The 27455-nt window shown below is 42.0% G+C and overlaps 1 protein-coding gene across 16 annotated transcripts in view; it reads right to left on the bottom strand.

The window, feature by feature from the left end:
- EHBP1 (EH domain binding protein 1) overlaps positions 1-27455 on the bottom strand; it is a 196896-nt gene that overhangs the window by 113765 nt on the left and 55676 nt on the right. For 12 of the 16 annotated variants that reach the window (XR_008210268.1, XM_052698968.1, XM_052698987.1 and 9 more), the window contains exons 6-8: positions 8290-8471; positions 5824-5963; positions 67-171 (exon numbers count right to left, since the gene is read on the bottom strand). Coding sequence is in view for 15 of the 16 variants with exons in the window: in XM_052698968.1 (XP_052554928.1) it covers positions 67-171; positions 5824-5963; positions 8290-8471 (427 nt within the window). In the remaining variant the exon portion in view is untranslated. The remainder of the gene's footprint in view (positions 1-66; positions 172-5823; positions 5964-8289; positions 8472-27455) is intronic. The other 4 variants (XM_052699006.1, XM_052699015.1, XM_052699040.1 and 1 more) reach the window with 1 other exon arrangement.

The raw sequence follows: 27455 nt of genomic DNA, 5'->3' as shown, positions 1-27455 counted from the left end.
AAAGGCAATAGGTCACAGTAAATACAGACAATCAGAAACAGAAAGAAAGGAGGAAAGCTCATAGACCTTCAGAGGAACTGGCTGATTTAGCTGAAGGCATATTTGCTTGCTTTATGCAGTCATCTTGATCTTCATCTAAGCTGCTCAGAGCATTCAGCTGGTTTACAATTTCTGTAAATAGAAGCCAGTCAAGACAAATGTAAGGCAAGGGCATTTAATGAAACAGAAGTGGAACAGACACTGTTACTAGAAAAAGAGAGAGAGAGAGTAAGGGAGAAGACATTTAGTATTAATTGAAAGAATACACGTAGAACAAGCTTTAACAATGATATACCTATAGCAAAGCATCTCTGTAGAACCCTTCAGTGATCATCTAATAAACAAATCTTGCTAGACTCCTGGTGTCAGCAACAGTAATTAGCTTTATAAAGATGAGTATGTATATCAATTCAAAACACATACTAAGATATAATTAAAGGGATTTTCCTGATTGTGAAGAAAACTGGAATTTTAAACCACTGTCAAACAAGACAAAAGAGCCCCAGAATGATTTACATCCCTGCTGAGTCTTTAAGGCCACAGAAAACCAACACACGTACACACATATTGCAATTTATTTATACGCACATAGTGATTATTTATCATTTACGAGTGACAAACCCAGTATCACAGTTCTAAAAGATGTGGTCACTACTGTGCTATTGGAAAGCATACTGAACACATCCATCAGTTACACTTCCTACTGCAATGCCAGGCAAAGAACCTAAGTGCTCCCCGAGATCCCATTTTTCCTTTTGTCCATAGTGCACAGCTATGTGTGCACGAACTTGTAACCTTAACACCTATCAACCTCAGTATTTAATTCTAATCAGGATGCCTCCATAACCGTGCAAGAAAGAAATAAAAACTGACTAGGTCCCACTTCCGCTGCAAGGGGAAAGATTCCACCCTGATCCCACCCCAGAGTAGCTCCTATCCACAGCATCTGACAAATACAGCTTCTGTACTGATGGGGACTGAGCCGAGCATGTCTCTGAAAGCCCTCAGGTACAGGTTTCTGTCAAGAGGGGACAGCCTGTATTGGCCTTCCAGGAGAAAAATGGGCAGAAGAAACCTGTGCAGGAGAAACGATTCTGCTTACTGAGTATCACTGACATCCCACTGGTTTTTTTGAGAGAAAACAGAGTGAGAGAAAACAGAGCAGTACAACAATGGTACCAGCTCACATTGCTGCCGCACCACTCAGACCTTCCCATGCTTTCCCAAAGGGCAACACCACCTGATCCAACTCCGAAGCTGAAGGCAAAAGCAGAGTCCAGAACCTCAATGCCTCTCAATCGCATGGTTAAAAATTTATCTTCCAGCCACTGTGCAAAGATATGCCAATCTGCAAATTACCAAGGAAATGATCTGTGCTGCCAGTATCTTTTGGACAAGACCTATTCTACCAATGACAAACCACAGCAGAATTCCTCCTCACCACACCTCACCAGCATTCCTGATTATAGAGCACAATCTACTTAGATGAGATTACACTTATGGCTGTCTACACAGAGTTCATTTCACCAGGCTCGCTTCCTTATTTTTAACTCTGGCAAACAAGACTAATGCCCTAAAACAACACCAAACTGCCCCCAAAAGCTTGGCTTTCTCAGTATAAATCATATATACATCTCAGACTCCTGAACAGTGTCATAGTGTCTTCTGAGAGTTTTTAAGACACAAGATGCACAAAGGCAAAAAGCCTTCCTGTGTTCGAATAAAACAGAACCAACCTTATAAAAGGCTAGTAGAAACAAATTACCAGCTTTAAACAGGGTGAGATGCTGACATGATGTACAATTTATGTGCATGTGAAGAAAAAAAACCAGCATGTGAAGAAAAAAAACCACCAAAAAAAACAACAATTACGATTCAATTTTATATTGTCAGAAAATAACAAATTAAAATCTGAGCTTTAAAAGAGGGAATTCTTTGATGTGGTCTGAATCACCTGGTCCCATCTGCCAACCTAAACACCCGTATGCACTGCAGTGTTTCTCATTACAATATTAAATGGTTTATGTCATATTTTGGAGAGTGGAAACAGTAGGTTGAAGATTTATGCCTTATATTATCTTTTTTATATATCTCACTATCTACAAGCATATATTAGCTTGTTCAACAAGTATGCTGTATAAATCACTAGAGGTGTTTCTCCTCCTTTTCTCTTGCTCTTCTTTTAAAGCAGCGTGGCACTACCAGGAAAAAAAAAAAAAAAAAAGAGTAAAGGTATCAGAAAACAGCACAAGAGGGATGGCTTTTCAAATGGCAAGGAAGGATTACACATACTGCCCTGCAGAAGCCTGCTCTCGAAATAAGCTGGGACTCAGGCACCTGCAACAGGTCGCACATGGGCATGTTGCTCAGTGCATGTGGCACCTGGGAGAGCCACCCTGCTCCTGGGCAGATGGAGCAGGACGCAGCTATTAACTTCAGCGTAGCAATTAAAACATTAAGGGAAACAGTGTATTTATTACCGTCCTAGGTTTGTGAGTTACAAGCCATATTTCTTCAGTGCCTTGGAATGTCCCATCTTCAACTTGAGACTAAGGACAGGTTCTGGGAGGGGTAGAGAAGCTGAAGTATTTTAATATTTGAACTTCATGGCTACAAACATCACTTTCACGTTCACACAAACTAGAACAGTTAGATGGAGATACAGTTTTTATCTCCATCTAATTGTGCAAAATTTACACAAGAAATGTTGTCAAGGACATTGAAAACTGAGATGGAGCAAGATTTTTATTTGAAAGGAAGCGGTGCTTTGAATGAAAAACATCTTCTGGCCTCATCTTAAGTTCAGCCTTATGGCAGTAACTCCTGTGTTGACCACATCAAATTCCACAGTGCTTTTGAGGTAGGTCAGAATTGCATCACTAATTTCACAGCTGAAGAAATAGAGGCACAGATACTCACCCAGCGTTAGGCAACACATCAAGGAAAAGAAGCAGCATTTCCTAACTCACCTGCACCATCTAGGGCCCTATTTAAAGGTCTGTCTCATTCCCCTAGTGTAGATACTTTTATTCATCTCTGAAATTGTAACTTTGGGCCCAAGTAAAACATTAATTTTTGTACCCTGCAAAAGGAATGGTGTCTGTGGCAGAGACCAGCAGCACCGCCTGTAGCTGCCGCTTGAGAACAACAGTGTCTCAGTCATGGCGTCATCCAACACTTCTGTGAGACCTTGAATCAAAAGTAAAGATAATAATCCCTTCTGCTTTACTGCTTGCCCTTTATTTTTTCAAAGCTCACTTACAAAAATGAACTTCGTAATCCTCCCATCGCTCCTCCGAAGGAGCTCCAGCCAGTATCCCCATTTTACAGTTGGGAAAACAGGCACACCAGGGCAAAGTGATTTGCCGCAGGGGACTCTGAGTCAGTGAAGGCATTCCAGCCTGCTTGGCTGCCAACACCCTAACAAGGCAACAGATGAGAAAATGTTGGGAGCAGCAAACTTTCAAAAGGGTTATGTAACTTCCTCAATTAACTTCATGGGATTCTGTGAAGACAATTATCTTTTAAAGGAATTTAAAAAGACTACATCACCACATCAGTTTTGCTTGCTAATTTCCTTCTTTCTATATTTGCTCCTATTTTCCTACCTCCATCTATCCGAGACAGCACTCTCCCTTCTCCCCTGCTCCTGAGCTGTCCTCCATGAGTTTTATCAGTTTTCCCATTGGTTCTATTTGCTACAGGAGTCATTGCAACTGACAGTGAAATCAGAAGAAACCTCTACATTGTCTTTAACACATGTTGAAACAGATCTTCTCTATTTTATTTACTATGTTTACTGCCTTTGTTTCAGGCTCTCCCATTTGCTTGGGAAACCATTCTCCTTCAATATTCATTCTATCCTTCTTCTTGTCCATTCTCCTTCAAGATCTAGTCCACCCATCTTCTTGTCTCATAAAAGAAAATTTAGCCAGCCAACATGAAAAGAAAAGGTCTGACTTTCCCTCCTTAGGTTCCTTTCATGACCACCAACAAAATGCTCAGCCTTGCCACCCGGTGTAGTCAGAAAATAGCACCAGAAGGGGCTGAGCAACAAGCAGATACAGTAACTCCAGAAGTATTTACTGCTTCTGCCCTTCCAGGAGTAAGTGTAATTTTTGGTTAAAACATTTTGGCCTTTACAACAATACCTGAACAGCTGAAATGCCTCTGAAACTTCAAGATAGGTCTTAGCATTGCACTCAGTGTGAACGCAGCAAGTGTGTGTATGAGGAGGAAAGAGGCTCGGAACAATCCTAACTTAGGTCAGACAGCCCACTATTCACCATCTCACTACAGGGATGGTCACCATGTAGAGCCAAAGGCCAGCAAACGCAATAGGCCAATCTACATGAGCCTTTTGCCTGTTCAGGAATTGCTGAGTTTGCTAAGATGCTGAGCACTGCAAAAACAAAGTTGAGGAGCAAGATCTGCTGCTTTCCATTTACTACCCTGCACACAGGTTTTCTGAAGTAGTCCTCAGAGCAGTGTACAGGCATATCTTAATAAAATACACCTGAAAACAGTTTATATAGACTTTATGGAGCACCTCCTTCATGTGCTTTTCTCTCTGGGATTACAGGATGGCCTGTGCTTCTGTTTGCTGTTCTGAACATGCAGCCCAATCATTTTAGTTATGCTGGGAAAGGAGTGAGAAGCTTTGCAGAGTGATCTCAGTGTGGCCAGACTGGTATTTCACCACTCCTTGACCAAGAAGACACTATCTCTCATATTTTATTCTTGACTTTCCAATCTGCTGTGTACCACACAAATACAGCAGAAGTAGAGATTTGATCACGGTAAAAAACTTTTAATTGAATATGTAAAGCATAGAAAAAACAGATTTGCATCCTTTCACAACTGTAAATATAACTAGGTAATAACTGCTTCAGGCAGAGTCCCTCAATTGCAACAACAGCTCAAAAAAGCAATGCAATTACTGCTTCGAAATACCCAACCAAGGCTCCTCAGGATTTTGAAGAACTGATTTGACAGTACACTTCTTTCCTTGGGATGCTCTACTCTGTTTTAGAGAAGGATCTCATTATTATGACATTTTAAAAGATCACTGGCAAACACCAAGGCTGGCTCAAAAAGTTCCTTTTCTTTTCCTAATTCTTCTCTTAAACTAAGAACTTCTACAGAACTCACCTGAGCAGCACCAGATAACGATCTGTACCAATAATTTATCACATCCTGACCTTATGTTGGTTAGTTCAGCTAACCTGACCACACTGAGCACTTTCAGCAGCAAGCAGTTAAGATGTGGTTATACCACCTCACTTCAAACAGCCTTACTGCCAAATCCCACTGAAGTCCCTTAATAGTCCCTTGATTCCACTTCCATGAGACAACCCCAGCCAAAAGCACTACACTGCCTGGAGTTATCATGTTACGAGCAGAATCTCCACGCTTAACAATGCTGTACTCAATTTTCACAAACTGCCTTCCTTACTTCACTTTCCATTTGTTTTTTCACATATTGGTCCATTTCTGTCCACCTCTCGCTCCTCTGTTCACACTGGTTCTTTCTTTCCCTAAAATGCTGCCCACCTGGTGTTTTCTCTCCTGAAAATAGGGTCCCTGAGTGCACAAACACTAAGGAACTTAAATCAAATTAAACATTGCTCAGTTACGGGTTCATGTTCAATCAAACCATATTACATCTTGTTTTGTTTTGGAGTCAAAACAAAGTACAAATACAGCGTAAGGATAAAATCCATGGGACACAGCTGGCAATTAGGACGGAGAACTCTATTTTATCATCATTGTGGCAAAACCAACCTGTAATTTTTGCAGCCTTTTCCTCTTGATTCACTCGGTTTTCTTCATCTTCCTCATTGTCTTCCTCAAAATCATCCAGATTTCCAATATCAGCTTGTTTCATACTCATCAAACTAGCCAGGCTTTGCATGTCTTCATCCCTAAACAATAAATTTTGAACCAAGCATCAAAATGTAGCCTGTTAATACCACATCTGATGCTACTGCATTATTAAAAATCCTTTAAATATTTCCATGCCTTCTTTTCTTCACACAAGTCTCTGACCTCAGATCTTGAATATAGCCGAAGAACAAAATGAAAACACTCAAGTATATTAATTTCTGAAGGAAAAGCTTTCCATTAAGAAAATTCTAAAGGGTAAAAGTAGTATTGCCTTGTATTAAGAGTTAATTCAACAACCGATTCTTCAAACTGCAGACCAATCCAGAAATACCAGTAAGCTCTTACCTGGTCTCTTTAGGTTAAAGTGAAAATGTTATAATCAGAAATTTTTTGGGACAATCTTTTGAACTCTGAGTGCAAAGCAATCAGCACAGAACCTGCAGTTACATGGGACAACTAAATGCTTCAATTGTAGGTATTAAGAGTAATACAGGAAACTGCCAAAAAGTTGCAAAGATCTTTCCATTCATGCAAAATCCTCAAGGTTTCGTCTTCCTATTTTACAACTAATGGGTTAAATAAACTCTTTAAGGACAGGGACAAAGTATCACATCAGTAGAGTCACCTGTCCTACAGAGCTGATAGGCAGGCTCTTTCACACACTGAAAACAAACAGCTTGGAGCAGTCAGTCCTCCCATCTCCTACGCCACTTGTTTGTGTAAAGTTTAGAAACAAAAAGGTCTCTAAAACACTATTTCTTCCTTCTTAACTGCCCTGTTTGTATTCACACTCTATAACCTTTCCTCTGTGTTTTAGAAATACGTTTTTTGGCAACACACAGCAATAGGTTGTTATGTTTTCTTTTAAAAACACATAAAATAAAAGTGAGTCTCACTTCATACAATTACAGCAGTTTGTAGGAGATATTCATCAGTCTGGACACTTTCTCATGTGTTCACATACCTGACTGGTAAGACATCCTCTATTTACACATACTAGAAAACAATGCTTTCACAAACACCAGCTTATTTTTTCTTCAGGTTCCTGGTTCAGGGCAATATTAAAGCCCTATTGCCAACTTACACTCTACCTGCCTTGCAGTCTACAGACTGAAACAAATCCATATCAACAGGAAGAAGAGATGTGCAATTTTAAATGGCTCAGCTTTTACAATTTACGGCCCCAAAAAGCACTAAAAGCCTTGTACAGCTATTTACTGTTTGTAGTTCATAGATGCTGGTTGTTGCCCAAAGTTAAAAGGTCAGATACCTCTTCCTTCACATTTCCAGTTGCAATGCCACGTTAAGCCACAGCTCTATACTTCAAAATATTGTATTTTATGTATTAATCTATATTCACTATATATGAATAAAATTCATATGATATGATTCCAAATGTTGTTCCCAAAGGGTTAATCAGTGAAAGAAAACAGTAATATTAAGAGTATCTGTGGCTTTCAAAGCCTGCAGACAAGAAGATAGACTTTTAATGTCAAAACGCATGCTGTAACACAAAGATTTAGAAATCTGTTTATGCAGCAATTTGAGGGTGCTACAGTGCAATATATTACAGCAGGCAGTGTCTGCAAGTGCACTCAAAATAATGAGACCATTACCCCTTCTGGGGGAAAAAAGAAGCACGTAAAGCCCACTAGAACAGCAGTTTTCCAATCTGCCTCTTTTTGTTCTGCCTTTCTCACATTCCTATAGTCTCCACTAGACAGACAGGAAGAGTAAAATGGAATGGGTGACAAACAATCCACTCTCCAGCCACATGAAGTAGCCAACATTTGACATCTTGAGTCGAAATTGCAGGAGATGTTATAGGACCTGGTAAGATAATCTGTATGCCTCACACCCAATAGGCTGTTGAAACAGGGGACAGAACCAGATGGGTGAATGGGGGATTGGTAATCTGTGCCCACATTAACTCTTTTCTCAGGTTGTTCTTGTGATCAACCCAAAATCTTATTTCTGACTCCACCCTCTCTTTCTTTTATTCTTTCTGAAATACCCTTACAGTCTGTTAAGGGTACTGTTGGATGAGTACACACATACATGCAAACGTACACTCCTGCTGTTTTCAAAGCTGCAGATATTCTTAAGATACTGTTACTTAAACATTCTGTAACGGTAAAGGAAAAGCTATTTGTCTTTGAAAAGCATAAGACGATAATCAGAGCAAGAAATGACTTTGACTCAGGAAACTAAGCATGGCAGGAATGATAGGTATGCCACAGGATGCTCTCAAATTCTGTCATTCTATACAGACAGAGCCCTCCATGGAAAGAGCTCTGTGAAAAGCAATGTGAAACAGGATATCTGTTGTGGTTTTTTCAAAGAAAAAAATAATAATAAACTTACGTGGCTTTCCCTTCCCTCAGAAAAATACAGGATAAAGAGAACTGCAACGTGGCAGATACCACTTTCTTGGACAAAGGCTTGAATTTTAACTTGACATCTGTCTGTGTAGGCATGGGGCTTGCATATTGCTTCATGTTGATGCTGCTGGTGGCGAGCGCTTTTCTGCGGCCAGAAGGAGATTCCTGAAAGCAAACCAAGAAACAGAACTGAGGTGAAAGATGTTAACTCTAAAACCTGCATGTTCATAAAACAAAAAATGATTTGATTGAATCTGCATCATTCCCTTCTCAAGTATGCAAGCAGTAAGGATTGCTATGGTCCTTTTAAGAGACAAACTCATTTCTAAAACTAGGTCACAGCCACTACTGGCGGCTCCTGGAGGACATGCTTAATGCAATGAAAAAAGGGCTTTCATTGCCATTAGTGATCTTCCATAAGAGATCCTAAGTCATTAAGGGCTCGAGCATCCCCAGCAGGTATCCATTTAAGAAAGTGGGAATACGTTGCCATTTCTCCTTTAGCAAACAGGAGCAGGTGTCCTCCTATGGAAGAGGAGGGTTTCAACTATGTGCATCTTTCTATATCTAACAGTACTGGCCATTAAGTTCATGTTTCAAACTGCTATCTGGGTTCAAATAGATCAAAGTGATCAAATCTAATGGCTGAATATTTTTCAGACCAATGGTGTTTCTTGCTTGTGCTGCACAAGTACTAGCAGGAGTGGCAGGTTTCTGAAATTAAGGACGACAATCGTTCCACAGATATTGATAAAACTTTGCAAGGAAAGAAAATACAAAGCTAGACAAGGGGAGATAAAAGCCTAAGCTGTATTTCAAGAAATATTCCAAGATAAAGGTGCTGCTCACAGTTTAACAATTCAGACAAACTAATATAAAATGCATCTGAGAATCTCCTCTCGTTGTGTCTAATACTGGCATCAGCAGCAAAGGAATGATTATATGTAATAAAGCTCCAGGAACAAAAATAAAACAAAAAAGCCCTGCTGTTAACTCTTTTGAAAGACGTTCCCACAATACGACTACCTTTTATTGCAGCTGACAATTTGTGCTGAATAAAGAATACTAATTCAATCAAAACACTGAAGCATCCTTTTGCAAAGTACTTGACATTTCCGCCCAGTAGAATAAGTCAGAATGTAATATGACATCCCTAAAGAATACCTTGTTTAAAAAACTAGCCTTATCTGTCAGATTATGCACAGCAATATTATACAGAACTATTAGTGCATGTAGATACCTTATGAATGAATTTCAAAAAATGCATCAAACACTTGAGAAGGATTTAGGCCCTCTCAGAAGAAATACTTAAGGATATGCAAATGCTCTGAGCTGAATCACGCTGAGCAACCGGCTATCACAAACAATACCAGGGCTCTCTCCCCGGCCGCCACTGTCAATCAGAGAGCCAGATTAAGGTCCAAGGTTCTGACAAAGCTTAAAATGGAAAATATGATCAGGGACTTTCAATTACGACACAGATAAGAACAACAATAATCTGTCATTGTGCTGTACCTTTAGAATAACTAACATTACAACTCATTACACAGAACCGAGATTCACTGCCGAGTCTGTTCGGAAAGCAATGAGAGATGCGGCGTCCCTCGTTGGTGTGTTCTCTAGGTAAATGCATGTAAGCAGCTTGCATCTTAAGAGCAACTCATTTTGTATTGCTAATGTCTCAATTTTCACCCTACGGTGTGAAAACAGTGCCCAAGGTAAATAGAAAGGACATTTGTTAACTTCTTCTAGGTCTTTTTTAAGCATCTTTAGAGAAAGCTGCCATATATGATGTGGTGTGCGAATACTTATGCAGTGGGCATAAAAAACCCCTTGCCAATCCTGGTGCATGTGCTTTTCTGCCAAACAGAAGAGGAGCAACCAGAAGCGAGAGGATAGCGTGAATTATGCCTTCACCTGTAGCCAAAAGAAAACATTCCAATGGCGAGCGATAGTGGCCAGGAAATGTTTATCACACTTCAGGCTATATCCTCTGTTTTATCAGTTGGCGAGAGCTCATGGCTTGCAAACAACACACAATTACCTATCAACTGGCTTTAAAATCTGTTTTATGGTATCACAGTTGTTCTTAGTGAAACTATGGTTAGCAATGTTACTCAAATATTAGGAATGATTGTTCATCAGCTCATTAGTACCCAATTATGCAATTAGGTTTTCTTTCTTTTTAAAGAAGTGGCATGGCTGCTTCACACCATCTTAACCGATGAAACAACTGAGATGCCCACTGTTTTTGTCAAGGTGGTGTTACAGAGAAGCCAAGGCTCGCAAGCAGAACCAGAGAGCGAATGAGACCAACAGACACGGAGTGAGGTTCTGCCAGGGAAGATGGCGATCAGCAGCTCTCTGTGAGATCTGCTTGGGTGAGCTGGTAGCGAGGGGGGAGATAAGCACAGGCAGCGATGTGCCAGTCCTGGAGGGAGAAGCCAGCCATGGGCAGGAGGATTCTCCTGGCGCTGAATATCTGGAGGTGCTGTGAAGGGTAAGACATACTTGGCAATCAAGCTCAATCTTCCCGAGAAAGGAATTCGTTTTATAATCTCTTTGTGGGCCAAAGGAAGAAGTTGATTTTTCAGGTTCCAACTGCCTGGAAGAGTCCAAATTTGTCAATTTATTATATTAGAAAAACAGAAGGGCCTCTGATCTTTCAAGTTCTATTTTCCTTAGCACACGTTGAACTGCAGAGAAATCTTGTAGAAGAATAATTAAATCAGAAGAGAAAAAACAATCCAAGAGAAATGCCTATGAGTGGGGTATGCAGGAACGGCTTCAGCAGTTGGCTGGGATGAGCTATTCGAAACAGAACCCGTTTGGTAAGATACTAAATACATAACATCAATTCAATAGTGAAAGTCAGATCTGGTGTTACTTCTGTCTCATGTGAGAACATGAGGTTTTGTAGAAGCTAAAGCAGGACTCACAATGCAAATTTTTCTTAATTGCTCAACTTCTCTCATTTTAATTGTATGCTCTTGATTTAAAACGCATAAGCCTCAGCCATACCTCCAGGTATTTTACACACACATGACTGCTGGAGTTGCCACATCACGTTTTGTGAAAGTTAGCAAAACAAAAACGAACACAGATAATCAAGACTTCCTAATAACCTAAAGTACTGAATATGCATAGAGCTAAGCAATGTTACAAAATCAATACAAGTCCCATTTCATTTTTAGTAAAGAAGTGCACTGCCAGCAACAAACTGAAGTCATTCACAATTTCTATTACTCTGTATGTATGTAGAGGCTTTAAAACCTCTCTCATCTGAGATACCAGCAGAGCTGGAGCCCAGTGGTGCCATTCCTCTGAGGCTGTTTCAAACCATCTTTGACAGTCAGCCCTGTTGAGACCAGCAGATCCACAGCACACACACAGACAAACAAAAATTTCAATAGCTACAGACAGGTTTTCAAGGAGCAGCCCCAGTGCCATCCTTGTGCAGCACTTCCACACATAAACTACTGACAAACGAACTGAGACTAGATAAGCTGTTCTCCTGTTAGAAAACAAAGAAGTGTTTGGATGGAGGATGATCACATATTAGAGACAGGCACTTATTGCTGGTTGACAGTGCCCAGCTCCTCCAAAGGAAGCAAGTTAGAAGATTAACACTGCCATAGAAGCTTGAGCTTGGGCTGTTCACAGAGTCATAGAATCATTAAGGTTGGAGAAGACCACTAAGATTATTATGTCCAACCATCAGCCCACCCCCACCATGCGCTCTGACCACAACCCTCAGTGCCAAATCCCCAGGGTTCTTCAACACCTCTTCCTTGATTATTTGGATACTAATTGGTAACTGCCTCCCCAGCAGCAAAGTATTAAGTGGTGCATAATCACTTTACAGACATTATCCAAAAAAGACCTATATGGGAAAGATAACAAGTTTCCCACTTGGACATCGTTATTTTGTCAGAAGAAACACTGAGTTTTAACTGTATCCCAGAAAACGAAAATGTACAGCATAACATTTTACAAAAGAGAATACTGAAAAACCTGCACAGCTATGTAGATTTTCAGTAAGAGCATTATGCAGCACATTTGGGTACAAAATAATCAGGCAAAGCAATTTTTTTCCAGCTACGAAAAGGAGTTTGGGGGACTTCGCTTTCCTTTGGTTTCCTAATTAAATGTTGCACGTTTGCAAGGAAAGCTGTCCCCTGGCACAGCACCCATTGCCCCTGAAGCCCCGTGACGCCGCAGGGCAGGAAATCAGAGTTTTGCCTCTCCAGCAGTTGGTTGCCAGCAGTGCTGCAAGAGCCATCTTGCTTCGATGGAAAGATCACTGCTTCACTGACAGAGCAAAATGGATCACTACAGAATTTAATTTGTGAGAGTATACATCAATTAAATGCTAAAATAGACAAGCTACAGGGAGCTCTCTCAACTGGAGAGAGTAAATTAGAAACTATGTCAGTTAAAATAATTCAGACAGTTGGATGGGAGATTTGGAGGACCAAATGCAGGCAGCACGATCCGTACTGAGAACTTGTTTAAAAGCAAATAATGGTTCAAGGTATCCAGAACATTATTAAGAATTTTGATGCATTTGAAGGGAGAAATAAATGTTTAAAAAATTCCACACGTACCAGAAAATCTGAGCCCTAGACATGAGACTGAGAAGGGAATTAAAAACAAACATTGAAATAGCTAGACCTGGGTATGCGTGTGTAAATATATTTACATATATGTGTATACATGTAGCATAAAAAATAGATGTATAAGTACATATAAACCAGTCCATAGGAAGGTGAATTAAGTACTGGTAGCACAACACCCCGTTACTCACCATCGGTGGAAACAATACTTTCAGTAAGCACAGAGGAAGTATAACCTGCTACTACTAGTTAATCCTTAGGCTCTGCTTTCAGAGCAGCCCAATGGCATTTCACTGATGTCCTGAGAGGCTGGGGGCTGTAAACAAGCCGATGCAGGCAGATGCACCATTCATATTCAAACTGTTCTACCTTTGCGGCCCCCAGAAATCTCCAAAGATGAGCATCAGACAGGAACTTTAAAAAGTGAAGTAGTACCAAAGAAACTGCAGTAATTAATCTACACTAAGCAAACCAGCATCAAGTAGTGGTTGGTCCTGTTTTGTTATAAGAAACTTTTCAGCCTCTGGGCAAACAGCAAAAAGGAAAAAAAAAGGCGCAGGACAAAAATTTTATTCTTGCAGTTTATCACTAGACCACTCAAGAGGGTATCCACATCAAGTGGGCTTGATGTTTATGAAGGGCAATAAAGAAAAGTTTACAGGCAGGCAGAGTGACTTAGTAAGTAACAGAACTATCAAACCCTGAAATAATCAGCCTTGCATTGGATGTGCTTGCCGTGCCCACCCTTTCTCATTTGGGCTGTCTCATAAAACGGGAACACTTCCTGAATACTCTTGTAATGAGAGACAACTGATGCTGAGAAACACTCACCCCAGAGAATCACTGAACTGCTCAGGTTGGAGAAGACTTTAAAGATCATTGAGTCCAACTAAGACCTAACCATACTACTCTAACAAACAACCCCCTGCTAAATCATGTCCCTGAGCACCACATCCAAATGGTTTTTAAACACATCCAGGGACGGTGACTCAATCTACTCAACAGCGCTTAACAACCCTTTCAGTTAAGAAGTTTTTCCTGATATCCAACCTAAACGCTGTGGATTATGCAGGGCTATACTGTTCCTCATTCCTATCTACTAGTGCAAGAGGCTGTGTTCCCAGGGAGTAACAAGTCTTATTATTAAAGACTGAGGCAAAGAAGGCATTAAGTACCTCAGCCTTATCCTGAGTCGCTGAGTGCCATCGGTATCAAACAAGGGATGGAGATTCTCCCTAGCCCTCCTCTTGTTGATGCATTTATAGAAATGTTTATTGTTGTCCTTTACCTTAGTGGCCAAGTTCAGTTCTAGCTGGGCTTTGGCTTTTCTAATTTTCTCCCTGCACAGCTTCATTACATACCTGTAATCATCATAACTAGCTTGCCCCCTCTTCCAGAGACCAAAAACTTTCCTTTCGCTCTTGAGTTCTAGCCAAAGATTCTGTTCAGCCAGTCCTGCCTCCTTGTCCATCAGCTCGTCTTCTGTGACTTGGGGATGGCCTGCTCCTGTACCTTTAAAATTACTTCCTTAAAGTATTCCCAATCTTCCTGGGCTGGGACAGGCTCCAAAGCTACCTCCCAACGGATCCTCTCAATCATGGTCCTAAAGAGAATAAAGTCCACCCTCCAGAAGTCCAAGGTGGCAGCTCCACTGATGCCCCTTGTAGCTACCCTCCTCCTTCCTCTTTCAGTTTGCTTTCTCCAGAGAGAGATGCTTTGCAAATTTTTCTTTCCCATAAATGACAAGTTCAATAAGCTGCTGAGCTGCGTCCATTTTTATGTTCTACAAAGGTGCTCTGTAAAGTACCAGAACATGCCTTTGTTTGCAGATGCAGCAATACCACTCACGTTGTACAGTTCAGGAGCCCTGAATACTTGACTTGCCCCCACCACTCAGCCACAATGAAATCACATCCTTTCCTGCAATGCCTGGATCCTGGCACACTGAGCTCACTGACCAACACACTAATACTGCCTGTTGTTCTGCTTCCCTTTTGGAGCTCTCTCCTGCTGGGACCATCACCTGCCTTGGGGCAGGGACACTCCTCCTGGCCAGGTAAGTGACCTCCTCAAGCTTGCTAAGAAGCATCGCACAGCTATGTGCAAATCCACCTGTAGTACGGCATAAATCACTTGAAAGCAAGAGCTATTGAGATAAAATCATTTTTAGACACTGCAGGACTGCAAGCGTAAGTCCTACTGCAACTCCTGCACAGAACTTTAATTTTGCCCACATGCAGGACACAAGATCACAGCTTGTGAAGAAACCTGTTATTACAGACCAGCTGTTCAAATCCACAAACCTTTGCCCCCAGAGGAGCAGATTTAAAGAAGTGCTTGGGCTGCTGTTGGTACACGGCTGCCATAGAAGGGCTGGGATGGATCCTTCACAGTGTGCTGCCTCTGAGTGACTCACATCCTTCTGCAGCAAGGACACCCCCAGAGCAGTGCTCCCCTGGGGTTTGGGTTATTTCTCTATTTTTGAAGAGTTTGAAGATAGTCTTTTTGTAGAGTTAGCTTAAGAACTAAATAAAACTAAAATTAATTTGACTAATGCTAAAAGGGAGGGAATCAGCAGATGATAAAGTTGGTTCCCAAAACTCTAAATTGTGGGTACCCAACCTTTTGGCTTGCCTGGACCCACTGGGTGAAGCAGAATTGTCTGAGGTAGCACATATGTAGGTTGCTCCAAAAGTAACACTTCCTATCTATTTCCAGGGAAAGTACAACAGATACAATGAGCACAATAGCTCTGCTTGACAGAGAAAATTCACAGTTACAAAACACCATTTTTCAATACAATCACCACCATTAGCTGTGCATTTTCACCAGCAATGAACAAGAGCCTGCATGCTGTGCTCACCAAAACCTGCACCAGCAGAGGTGACCCAAGAAAGAGAGAACAAAGTCATAAAACCAGTGGGATACGTGACCTTGTCTTTGTGAAACTAACCCATCAGCCAGGTTCGATGGCACTGGCTGCACTTCTTGGTGAGGTGGGAGGGAGAGGGGGGTGCAGTGCAGGCTGAGCAGGGCTACACAAGGTGTGCAGGTTGTAGGTTGGATGTGCCTGCTCTACATGAAACTGGACAAATACCATGTATTTGGTAACAGACACTATCAGACGCAGACAAGAGATTCCCACTGAAAACCAGTGACTGGAGAATTCTGGTTTATCAAGAGAAAACTCAGTGGAGTTTACTTGATATCCATACCTTCATTTACTGCTCAGCAACTTGTAGCTCCACGTTTTTTGTGAGTTGACTAGAGAACCTCATAGGGTAACTTTCATCCTACATTTGAAAAAATATATATGTATATTTTTAACAACAGGTGATACCTGTTATGAATTAAGGACACCTTCCAGCGTCTGGCACTTCACACCTCTGTTCTGCTTGGTATGAAGTCTCCATTTTATGATTCACTCTATTGCTCATCTGCTCTATGCAGAGGAGGTATCCCATGAAGTGTTTCACTGAACCTTAGGTTATACAAGAGATTTATCCAGTCAGTGTCCCCCAGCAGAAGACAATGTTCAGCTGAAAGCTGATAAATCAATAACATTTTGTAAAATGGGGAAAACCAGTTATTTACTTGTTAGTTTTGGATGTGAAAACCCCTTTAGCTGCTTTTTTTTATTTTTTTATTTTTCATTTTAGGACCTAAATTCCCTTCCCATCTTTTAAGTTTAAGACAAAGATCCAGAGTTTTGACACAGGAAAGGTGAGTTTGAAATGATATGCCCAGTTCAGTACTGAATGCTTAATGTGAGTTCAATGGAGCATTAAGGCGGGTGGATGATAGAATCATAGAATCACCAAGGTTGGAAAAGACCTAAAAGATCACCCAGTCCAACCGTTCACCTATTCCCAATAGCTCCCACTGAACCATGTCCCTCAACACAACATCCAGTCTTCCCTTGAACACCCCCAGGGTCGGTGACTCCACCACCTCCCTGGGCATCCATTCCAGTGCCTGACCACCCTTTCTGAAAAGTAATACTTCCTAATGTCCAGCCTGAATCTCCCCCGCCGTAGCTTGAAGCCATTCCCCCTGCTCCTATCACTAATGACACGAGAGAAGAGGCCGACCCCCAGCTCACTACAGCCTCCCTTCAGGAAGTTATAGAGAGCAACGAGGTCTCCCCTGAGCCTCCTCTTCTCCAGGCTGAACATTCCCAGCTCCTTCAGCCTCTCCTCATATGGCCTGTGTTCCAGACCCCTCACCAGCTTTGTTGCCCTCCTTTGAACACGTTCCAGGGCCTCAATGTCTTTCTTGCAGTGAGGGGCCCAAAACTGAACACAGTACTCGAGGTGCGGCCTCAGTGCTGAGTACAGGGGAGGATGCAAGGTCCAGAGCACAGTGCATCAGGCGATGCCTACCTGCAAGCCTCTTCCTGAGGAAACAAACATGGTGTGTGAAGGCACACATGATACAGACCCCAGCATTAACTCCAGATTATTTAAACGGACTCATAACCGTAACCGCATTGTTTAGCTCCTTTGTAGTCTCCAACAAGGAAGCAAGTTTGAGGTAACTCTCATTAAAGAAGAGAGGAGGTCAAAAGATTAACTGTTCCAGCACCTTCGTACGCTTTCATTCACCTTTACAGAAAATACTGTCTGTTAAGACATGTCTGTTAAGACATGTATATAACACTGGATTTATTGAACACAGACAAAAGCTGTTGGAATAGGTTTTGCAAGATACCACTGCCACCAACTAGTTATTGCTACCTAACTTCCACAGAACAAACACATAACATTAAATGACAAAACTGCCATGCTTATGACACAGAAGAGCTTTTAACAGTGTCAGGTAGTGTCAGGCAGGTATGACTCGTGTTGCATTGTTTCTGTACTGGAGGTCTGATCTTAACTTCAAAAGCAGAGACTGAACAGCCGTGCAGTCTGTGTGCTGAGACATGATGCTCGCACACAGCCCTAGCTCAACTTATTTACCATATCAGTACTATCTTACGTTTAGCCTAAAATGTCACTGCAAAAAAAATCAAACTACACGGAAATGACCAGATGGGCACTCACTGCTCCCTCCTCCTATCCTTCGCCCTCTCTTTCTCCAGCTCCCATGCATCTGTAACTCTTACAGCACCACTGCCATGATGCAAATCACTCTGGAACCGCTGGATCTCAAACAAAGTGTCTTCACGCAGCTCTTGGTACAGCTCTCTTTACCCGTGCCACTTGATTACCGTCTCTTTTATCCAAATCTGCAGCTTACTATCAGGGACAAGAATTTCAAGATAACTTTAAAATGCAAATACACTGTTGGCTATTATCTAAGAGCTGCACAGTTTGCAAGTCGCGATTCTGTTCTGTGTGCAGCACCCCCCCCCCCCCCCCCCCCCGCCCACAGAGCAACTAAAGAAAAAAATATCAAATCAGTGGGTCTGGCCAATGCCATGCTGCCAAACTTTGATCTGAGCCTGACGTATGCAGGAAGAAGAAGGAGAAAAGGGCAGGTATGTAACCAGGGTAAAAGGAAGGCAGCCGAAAATTCAGATCTGTGTGAAGCTATAAGAGGGACATGCTCACGCACGTAAGACGTCTTGGCTGTCACACCCTATGCACACACAACAGTCGGAATGGTGCACGGTGCAGGTGTAGTTGTTTACTGTATAGATATGCACTTTATAAACAAAGCAATCTGTGTTTTGGCCGCAAGGAGAAACCCAGAGTATTCCAAAATGCAACTCTTCAGATAAACACGCACCAAGTATTTGAAAGTCTGTCCATCCCTCCAAATTTGTTTAAATCGGGGAAACAGCGAAATGGATTTTTTCTAACTTTGCACTTATAGGAAAATTCACCTCAAGGCTGACAAGCATAAAAAAATTCAGTCCAATGGATGATTTTTTTTTAAGCTGCAATAGCCTGAAAACAGGGGATTGTAATGAAGCTGCCCTTTCAACCATAACCACACTGCCACTAGAGCAACACAATCATATTCCCTGTGCAAAGAAGCAATGCATTTAACATTTTCTTCACTGTGTATTATCTATTAGCTGAGTTTGTTGCAGAGATATGTGGCGCTTCCCTGCAATACTTATGAATATATGGCAATGCATACAGGAACCCATCCATGTCTGCCTCAGCACAGGTTTGTCTTATTATATTTTGGCAAACAACTTAAAATACTCTCCCTTCTCTTATCTTGGGTGTCTGTTAAATGCTGTCACTATCAAGAAATGTAAGAAGTCCTAGGCAAACATCTCAGATCTCCCCACTGCTATTCACTATTACTAATGCACATTACATGTTCAATTCTCCCTTGCTGCCTCTATGAAAAAAGCTCTTGACAAAAACAGATTTCATTTTCTTCTGTGTATGCACAAATTAGTTATGGATGATTAACAAAGCATTCATTCTTTTATTTGCTTTGGCTGAGACTTGATCTGTGTTACATTCATGTGAAGGAAGCACTTCATTTTGTGTTGATTAAATATGAAACACTGTACTGTTGATAAAAAGTTGTGTTCAGGTCTGCATATTGTACTAACAAAAGATGCGTGTTCTTGGGCTAACATTTTCTTAAACAAGTTTTTCCAGATTTTTAATTGCAAAAAACTTCGTACACAGTTGGTTTTTTTTTTCTTCTCACCAAGTACCAGGCACTAAGTGTTTCGTGTCCTAGGGCAACCTGCTACAGTCTTAACAAGCAGCAATAGTTATTGCATATTTAAAGAAATAAAAGGCAATTTCAAGTTCTGTCTCACAATTCAGTTTCTTCGAGCACTACCATGTAAGACACATAACTTACACTATAAAATTCATCCAAAAACAACTTTGAAACTAGGTATGACAGACTCCTAAGGTACTAAATTCTTCACCTATTACATAAAAATCACAAGGAAAATGAAGAAGTACTGGAGCAGTCTAAAGGAAACTTGGAGCTAGTTGCAGCTGACGGCGTGCCTTGATCCTGTGCTACAGACCCCAGCTATCACAGGATAACAGTGCACAAATGCCAGTCTATAAGGGCAATAAATCTTTCATGACCATTAAACAGCATCAAAAAGGACGCACTTTGGTTCAGCAAGGTATTTAATCAAATGCCTAACTTCAAGCATATGATTTACTCATAATTAAATCAAGTTAAGGAAAGCCTTGCGATTACGCACCTTGTTAAATCTAGGAACAAATTATTAGCCCTTATAAAACAGGAGATTCTATCTTGGGTTTATGGCAGATGAAAACAAACACACACACGCTTGCACAGAGCATTATGCATACTTTTGCAAGAGGGGATTTATTTTTAGTTTGCCCCTACAGCAAGAAGTGCATCTCTAATGCGGGCTGGAACGAGGTCTGGCCACGATGACTTCTAAGCCACTAATCTCATCTGGGCAGTGGGGTCCCATTCTTTCCTAAACTTCCAAGAATGACGGCACTGCACCTGCACTAACACCTTGGTGTCACAGAAATAAGGGGTCTTAAACATCAGCAAAAACCAAAAATGAACTTGTGATTTTCATCTTACGACCAGCTAGAGTCCTATCGAATGTGAGGCAAGAAAGAGCCCAAAGCAAAGGGCACGTGGTACAGGGAAGTTCAGGAGGGACAGCTAGTGCTCCACACAGAGGGACACGAGCTCTAGGGTGCTCTAAACCCCACAGTGCTGGCTGAGAGGACAGCAGGAAAACATACCCTGGAAGCTGGGCTTGCTCCAAGCTGTTGACCACCCAAAGCTGGCTGGGCCTGGTCCCCATCACCCCAGGGGCCCTGCTGCTGGCTGGCCGCCATTCTGAAGCACACAGGGCCCTGCAAGAAGGCTCCTCAGGGAAGTGCCAGCAAAAGCAGCTGGGCCTGGCTGTGCTGTGCTGCGAGGTGTCCCTGCAGACCGGCCTTGGCTGAGCTGAAACTGGATCCTCAGTAACATTTTTTTTGTTGCTTCGAGTCGTGTGAGAACACACAATAGGACAACAGGACAAATGCTCACATGCACTTTCTTGCCTCTATTTCCACTCTCTGGAATTAGGCCAGAGACACCTAAGTAGTGCACTCTGTTCTCTTCCACTCCCTCTCAGAAATTATGGACTCGTTCTCCTTTGCAGCCAATTTCCTCCTCCTTGTCTGTCCGGGCCCAAGCTTAAACCAGCACCAAACAATGTCTCCCTGTTCCTCCCTGGGGCCCATTCTCCACAGATCCCTACCAGGCTCCCTGAGAGCTCTTAAAAATCTTTATTTTTACAGACCCAGCAAGCAAACCTGATCCTTCTGCTCTGATTCTTGGAAAATTCCATTCTCAGTTTGCATATGAACTTGACCACTGATCTCCTTCAGGTTCAGATACCCCGACATCCCAAGGGGTTCCACTGCAGAGGCCACAAGCACCCTGCCAGCCCTGCTCACACATACCTGATCCTGCAGCACAGACCTGACTCAAAATGCAGAAATATTTTGTGGCTCGCTGTCTTCCCAATGTAAGCCTAGAACTTGGGTGCTGTCAGGTCAAACAGTGAGTAGGTTACATGTTATTCACCTCCCCACTTCTTTGTATCATCTACAGGTATTAGTCTAAGGCTTGCACAAATTATGATTCACAAAAGCAAGTGTTACAAAGTAAATATCAGTCTCAAGTAATTGATTTCTACATATTCTTTTCAAATACATTCTTCCTCACAGTGTAGCTACAATCAGGGACATTCCTGGAGCACTGGATACAAAAGTCCTGCCAACATTTCTAAAGCTACACCATAAAGAAGTTCATGTGTTTGTAAAAGCTAATGGTTAACTTGTTAACACATCGTGTTGCCATCTAGAACTAATACAAGAATAAACTAATAAATACAGTCAGCCCGTTGACTGTATGGCTGAATATGAAAACATTTTCTTCCTCACTCCTTGGCTGTCAATGAACATAACAGAAGGCACTCTGAAGAACCTCAGTGTTCCTTAGCTTCATATTTGACCTATTCTTTCTTTACAATTTTCTATAATAAAAAGAAATTGAGGAGGAAAAAAAAAATGTGAGCAGACTTAAGCTTGTAATAATTACACCCTTAAGACCCTTACTAGACTCTGCATTAATCAGTTATCAGAAATAATTGTTTCAGTTCCAGGTAGCCAGCAATAGCACTCATATTACAGAGCCCGGTGTTTTGGCTCCGTTTTGAGCAGGAAAAAAATGAAACTAAGAAAGGCATACTGTCCATGTGACCTACAGGACTTGGATTATTACCTCTAAGCTTATTAAGAGTAAAAGCTGTCAGTCGGACCACCCTACAACCAGGGAGGAAAACTAAGATTACTCAGCAGTAAAAGGCATAAAAAGGCGAAGTGCATTCTCACAACGGGCAAAGGCAGTGAAAGTGAACCACAGACCTGCTTCAGCTATCCAGAGCAGTAATTGGCTCACGAGAGCCACTACCACGTTAAGGCATTACCATTATCTAGCTCACATAACTGGAAATTCACGCTCTGTTCTTTAAATTGGCTTAACTAGCAGCATCTGCAGCACTTTAATTAATTACAGCAATTGGCGTACCTTAAAAGTAGATGCACAGTTCTGAAACGATAATGCCCTGTGAGTAATAACTGCAAGCCAGTATTAAGCCAAATCTACCCTAAACAAAACCAAGTATATATGCTGTTGTGCTTCAACTGCGCAGGAAGCAAGTGGGAATGGAGGAATTATTATGGCCTGTGTGGGACCCTCAGCAAATACTACAGTTCGGTGGGACTCATGCGTTTAGCGAGCTTCTGAACGCTGAAGCTCACTGTGCATGTACCAAAAAGCCAAGCAGGTAGGTATCAGCAGGTCAAAACTCAGGCAGGCACTTGAACTTTGCTTGCCTTTGAAACAAAATTGCAATTAAAAATCACAACAGAGACTCATGACTGCGATTTATTGGTATAGAAAAAAAACAAAGCAGCAGCAGCCAGATACTACCAGCAAGCTGCAAAGGAAGTCTTATTGACAGCCAGCTGCTTAGCTTCAGTAAAAAAATCCACACAAACAACAAATGTAATTTCTTCATTCCTCCAGCTCTAAAACACAGTAAAATTGCCTTCAAAAAACAGAGATGATGCTATTGTTATTTATGAACAGTAATCAGAAATCTTTACACAGAAGAAAACAGTGTTTCAAAGCCTGACTGCTAAATCCTTGCATCCACGGCAGACACACTGCAAAGCTGCTCTTTAGCAGTCCTCTTCATACCACCCAGTCAGAACGCAGAACAAGGCTTATCAAGATTTGTTGTGACTTGCTTCTCTACAATTTCTGGTTCTATGTTTAATTACCCCTGTGCTGAGAAACGGGACACAAGAACCTGAAATCTCATGTCTTTCTCGCATGTAATGAAAGTTTAAACAAACAAATGTCAATAATTCAGCGCTCCTAAACTGATCGAATCTGATCCTCAAATTCATACATAATTCAGGAGTCACAACACCCGGCCCCAAGGCTGTGACTAAGCCAACTTTTCCTGGCGAACTTGAATCCGTTTATCGAAGCCGAGTGTTACCATTCACAGCCACATGAAAGAAGGAAACACAGATTTCTTCCTTCTAGAGAATATATCATAGTTCTGAAAACATTTTTAACCAAGATAGAAAACAGACAGACGTAGGATCAACGTGGGTCTAAGGGGTTTTAAGCTGCCAAAACTTTTCCCAGCCAACACAAGTAGATGCTGCAGCACAAAACCTGCCTTTGTGCCATCCCACCCGCCACCCGAGTGCTGCGAGCAGCTCGTGCTCAGTGCACGGCGAACAATGAGAGCGAGCAGCACCACGGAGCTGCCTGCAAGCCTCCACGGCCGCAATAGCCAGGCTGGGGCCGCAGCAACAGCCTGAAATAGCAGGCTGATGTAGCAGCTCGCACCACAGAGATGGGAAAGGGGGGAAAAAACCTGCAGAACTGCATGGCTTCGGTGACCGTGCTGATATTCTGCGCGTTTCAGCTGGTCAGACAGCAGTGAAACTCTTCAGTCTCTGCTTTTTACAATTCAACACACTGTGCTATGCATTTATGTGTATGCAGGAGTACGTTCTAGTGCTGCATGCAATTTTAGAACAGGACTACCTGTGCTCAGATAACACATTTTCTGCCGTGCACACAAAACAACGGCACACACAAGCAAGCAGCTGCACACTCGATGCAATCACTATCATTTCCTGAGGAGCCATTGATAAATATTAATCTAGAATCCACACGTGTGAAGGCACCGGCCTCCAAGGAAAAAAGGCCACGATGCGGGAGAAATACAAAATAATAACTCTTATCTTACGCTGCTGCTTATTGCACACATCACTCATTCCTGATGGAGAGAGATCACAAGGGCACATCACAAGCCATTCCTTGCCTAAATACCATCACAAAATGCTACGCTATAAAGGTTGGGGGGATTAGCACAAAAGGTCCCGCTCCAAGACAAATGTCTCCTTCAGAGCTCAGCTCACAGCAGCACGACGCTCGCTCAGCCCTGCGGCCCCAAGCGCCCGCGCTGCCCAAACTCGCCGTCCGCTTCCTCTGCCTCGGCCCTACCGGCAGCTCGGGAGGGGGGATTTTATTTTCAAAAGCCCAAAGATCACCCGATAGCTCCTCCTTCCGATCTGAGAGCATTCTGAAACGACTTCTGCATCAGACTTAGGAATTTGCCAACTTGGCAGGGTCTGAACTCGGCGTCCTCCTTCCCGTTTCAGTCTCTCACCTTTCCACAAGTAAAACACGCACGAGACGCTACTTCAACAAAAACCTGGGTTTTAGGTATTGACGATCTTCAAACGCTTTATACAATTAATTTAATCACATTTACACAGAAGTCACTTTTAAACACAAATGCACAGAAATGAATTTATTAGCAGGCACTACAACATACTGGGTTTTGCTGTCCCCATAAAACGGCAATGGGATTTTCAAGCAAGCCATCCACACCGATGGGAGACGAAGAAAAGATTCAGATTTCTAAGGATACTTCTGAATTTAACTATTCCTCCCCAACGATTATGCTGTTTCTCATGTTGCAGAAAGCCTGCGTGTCAGAAGCTATCTGGGCTCTCTTTATCTTTCCCCAATGCCGTTTTCTCGAGGCCCTGGACCTTTTCCTTTCAGTAGCAGGCTGCAGTATGAAGCAGTAAGATCTCTAAAGGGGAAAGGGCCGAATTTTAATGCAGAATACTTCAGACTCACCAGGATGGTAATTTCTTTACTCCCCCTACCGGCATATTTTAAAAGCAAAGGTGAAAAATCAGGGGTGTTCCACCTCGTAAAATATAATGAGAAAATATTTTTTGTAACCTCAAAATAATTGCTCACACAACTTGGCAGAACATGAATCCCAGCGCTGGGGATTTCTGAGCCACCAGCAAATTTCTGGTAGATCTTTTTTGTTGTAAGAATTAACTGAACACCTCAAAACCAACATTCCAGACCACTCTGCTTTACAATTACTATCAAGCAGTTCCATCATCTGTCACTGCTCAGCTCAAACCAGATCACACCCCAAAACACATTATGTGGCTAGTAAGACTTCAGCAGCGATCTATGGAATATAACTCTACCTGATCACCACATGTGTACAGCAACGAGCAAAAACATCCCGAGCTTCACGAGTTGCTACTTCAATGTTCAACAGCGCTCTGTGAATCATTTTATATTAAAATTGGATAGTTCTAAACATCGCGCATACAAGAAGTATTGTTTGACACAGTGCCATTTTGATGATAAATTGCAATCTACGGCTCAAATAATTCTACCCAGGGATTAACATTTCAGAGGCTGAGCCAGAGATTATGTGTGTGGATCTTGAATTTCATCATCTCCCTTCGGCACAATAGCTTATTCTTCCTATTTTCATCTATTCTCTCATGAAGGGTCAGGAAAGCTTAGCCTTGCTGTTTCATTCATTTCATCTCTACATTAACCAGATACCTTGCAGTCTTTAGTTCTTACGTGTTATTCCATTACAAATACTACAGCCACGCTTGCACCATGCTACTGCTAATGAGGTATGTACCAAATCAAAGGGTGCCATCAAGTGGTTGCAGCACACTAACAGCATTATGCAAAGCTAGTGCTCTGCAAGGGGCTTCACTGGGACATGATACAGAGGATGGATTCGACTCCATCATTATTTAAAGCTTTTAGGAGAATTCAGTCACTGAAGGCTGATCCTACATCATTCATTTCCTTCCTGTTAAATTCCAAGGCTCAGACAAGCAGCCAGGAGATGCCTGGCTTCACTGCAAGTATCAGTGGGCACCAGGATAGTTCTGGCCACCGTGTGCTCAGCATCGCATTGGTATGCACCCAAGGACAAGTTAAAAGCCTTACAGCCAGCGCTGAACCAAGAAGAGTGCTGTATGTGGGGGTTTCTCAGCAGGCCACCACAGAAGAGAGAACAATTACTTGTGCCACCACCCTCTGGTTTCAAACCTAAATGCATACCTGTTGATCTGTACTCATACTGTACTTGAAGACAATGCAAGAGCTTCCCTGTAACAGTGCTGATTAGTAGCTTTGACACCACTCAGCAATGGGAAGTAAAGTTCACTTGAAAGATAATGCTGACACCAGTACTCGACCCAACATAAACTACTGCCCTCCCCAGACAAAATACTCCACAGCCAATACCCACTTCATTTTTAACCACTTTCTTCTAACACACACAGTCATAAATCAAAGCATTAGACCACAGCCCATTACCCCACAGCTCCCCTTTGTCTGGCAGGAAAATACAAAATCCAAGCAAATAACCAAAAAGGCAATACCCAACTTACTTTGCTGGGAATTCAAACAAGAAAGAGAGAACCAGATCAGATTTTTGCAATGAAAAGAACATTGTCATCCTAAAGCCTGTGACAACTCTGCTTCTGTAGAAAAACAGTTTTGCATGTGCCATGGGACACAGAAGGGTCTAGTTTGGTGGGGAAGAGATCATACTGACTCAAGATTACCCAGCTATCTTATGATAGGATGGCTATCAACATCAACACCTCCAGAAACACAGTTGTCTCTTACAACAACACCTTCCAGCTTGCAGTTGCAAAAAAAAAAAAAAGAAAAAAGAAAAAAAAAAACCACCAAGAAATTGAGATTCAAATGCAACTGGTAGAGATAGAAATAATTTTCTTCATTTCTACAAGAGTTCAGCTGAAAAGTATGAAAAGCAGCAGTTATGATCATCCCAGCACAACCTCTGACTACAAGGATGCAACTTCAAGCACATTTTTCCTGCAGTAGTGACAGAGAAGACTCTGCACTACAGAAATGCTCAAGATGCAATCTGAGTCCCAGACTCTTCTCAGCCCCTAAAAAACCAGCAGCCATGTCCCTACATCTGCTCTGTTTACAAAGCTTGCTGCCAGCTCACGCAACTACTCATAACTTGGGATACCTACCACAGCCACTCTTAGGAAGTATATGATTATGATGCCCATGTGTTAAGACCAATAATGAATCTTCATCAACTGCAAGGCAACACTCACATGTGGTAAACTAAGGACAACTGGAATTTGCAATGCACAAAGAGGTCAGCCCTTAAAATTCCCCATGTTATCCCTCACTG

Source organism: Tympanuchus pallidicinctus, unplaced genomic scaffold (assembly GCF_026119805.1).
Source record: "Tympanuchus pallidicinctus isolate F22 unplaced genomic scaffold, pur_lepc_1.0 scaffold1, whole genome shotgun sequence".
In the NCBI taxonomy this organism is placed as follows: Eukaryota; Metazoa; Chordata; class Aves; order Galliformes; family Phasianidae; genus Tympanuchus; species Tympanuchus pallidicinctus.
The sequence above is the reverse complement of the archived record's forward strand: the minus strand, read 5'-3'. Positions and strand labels throughout refer to the sequence as shown.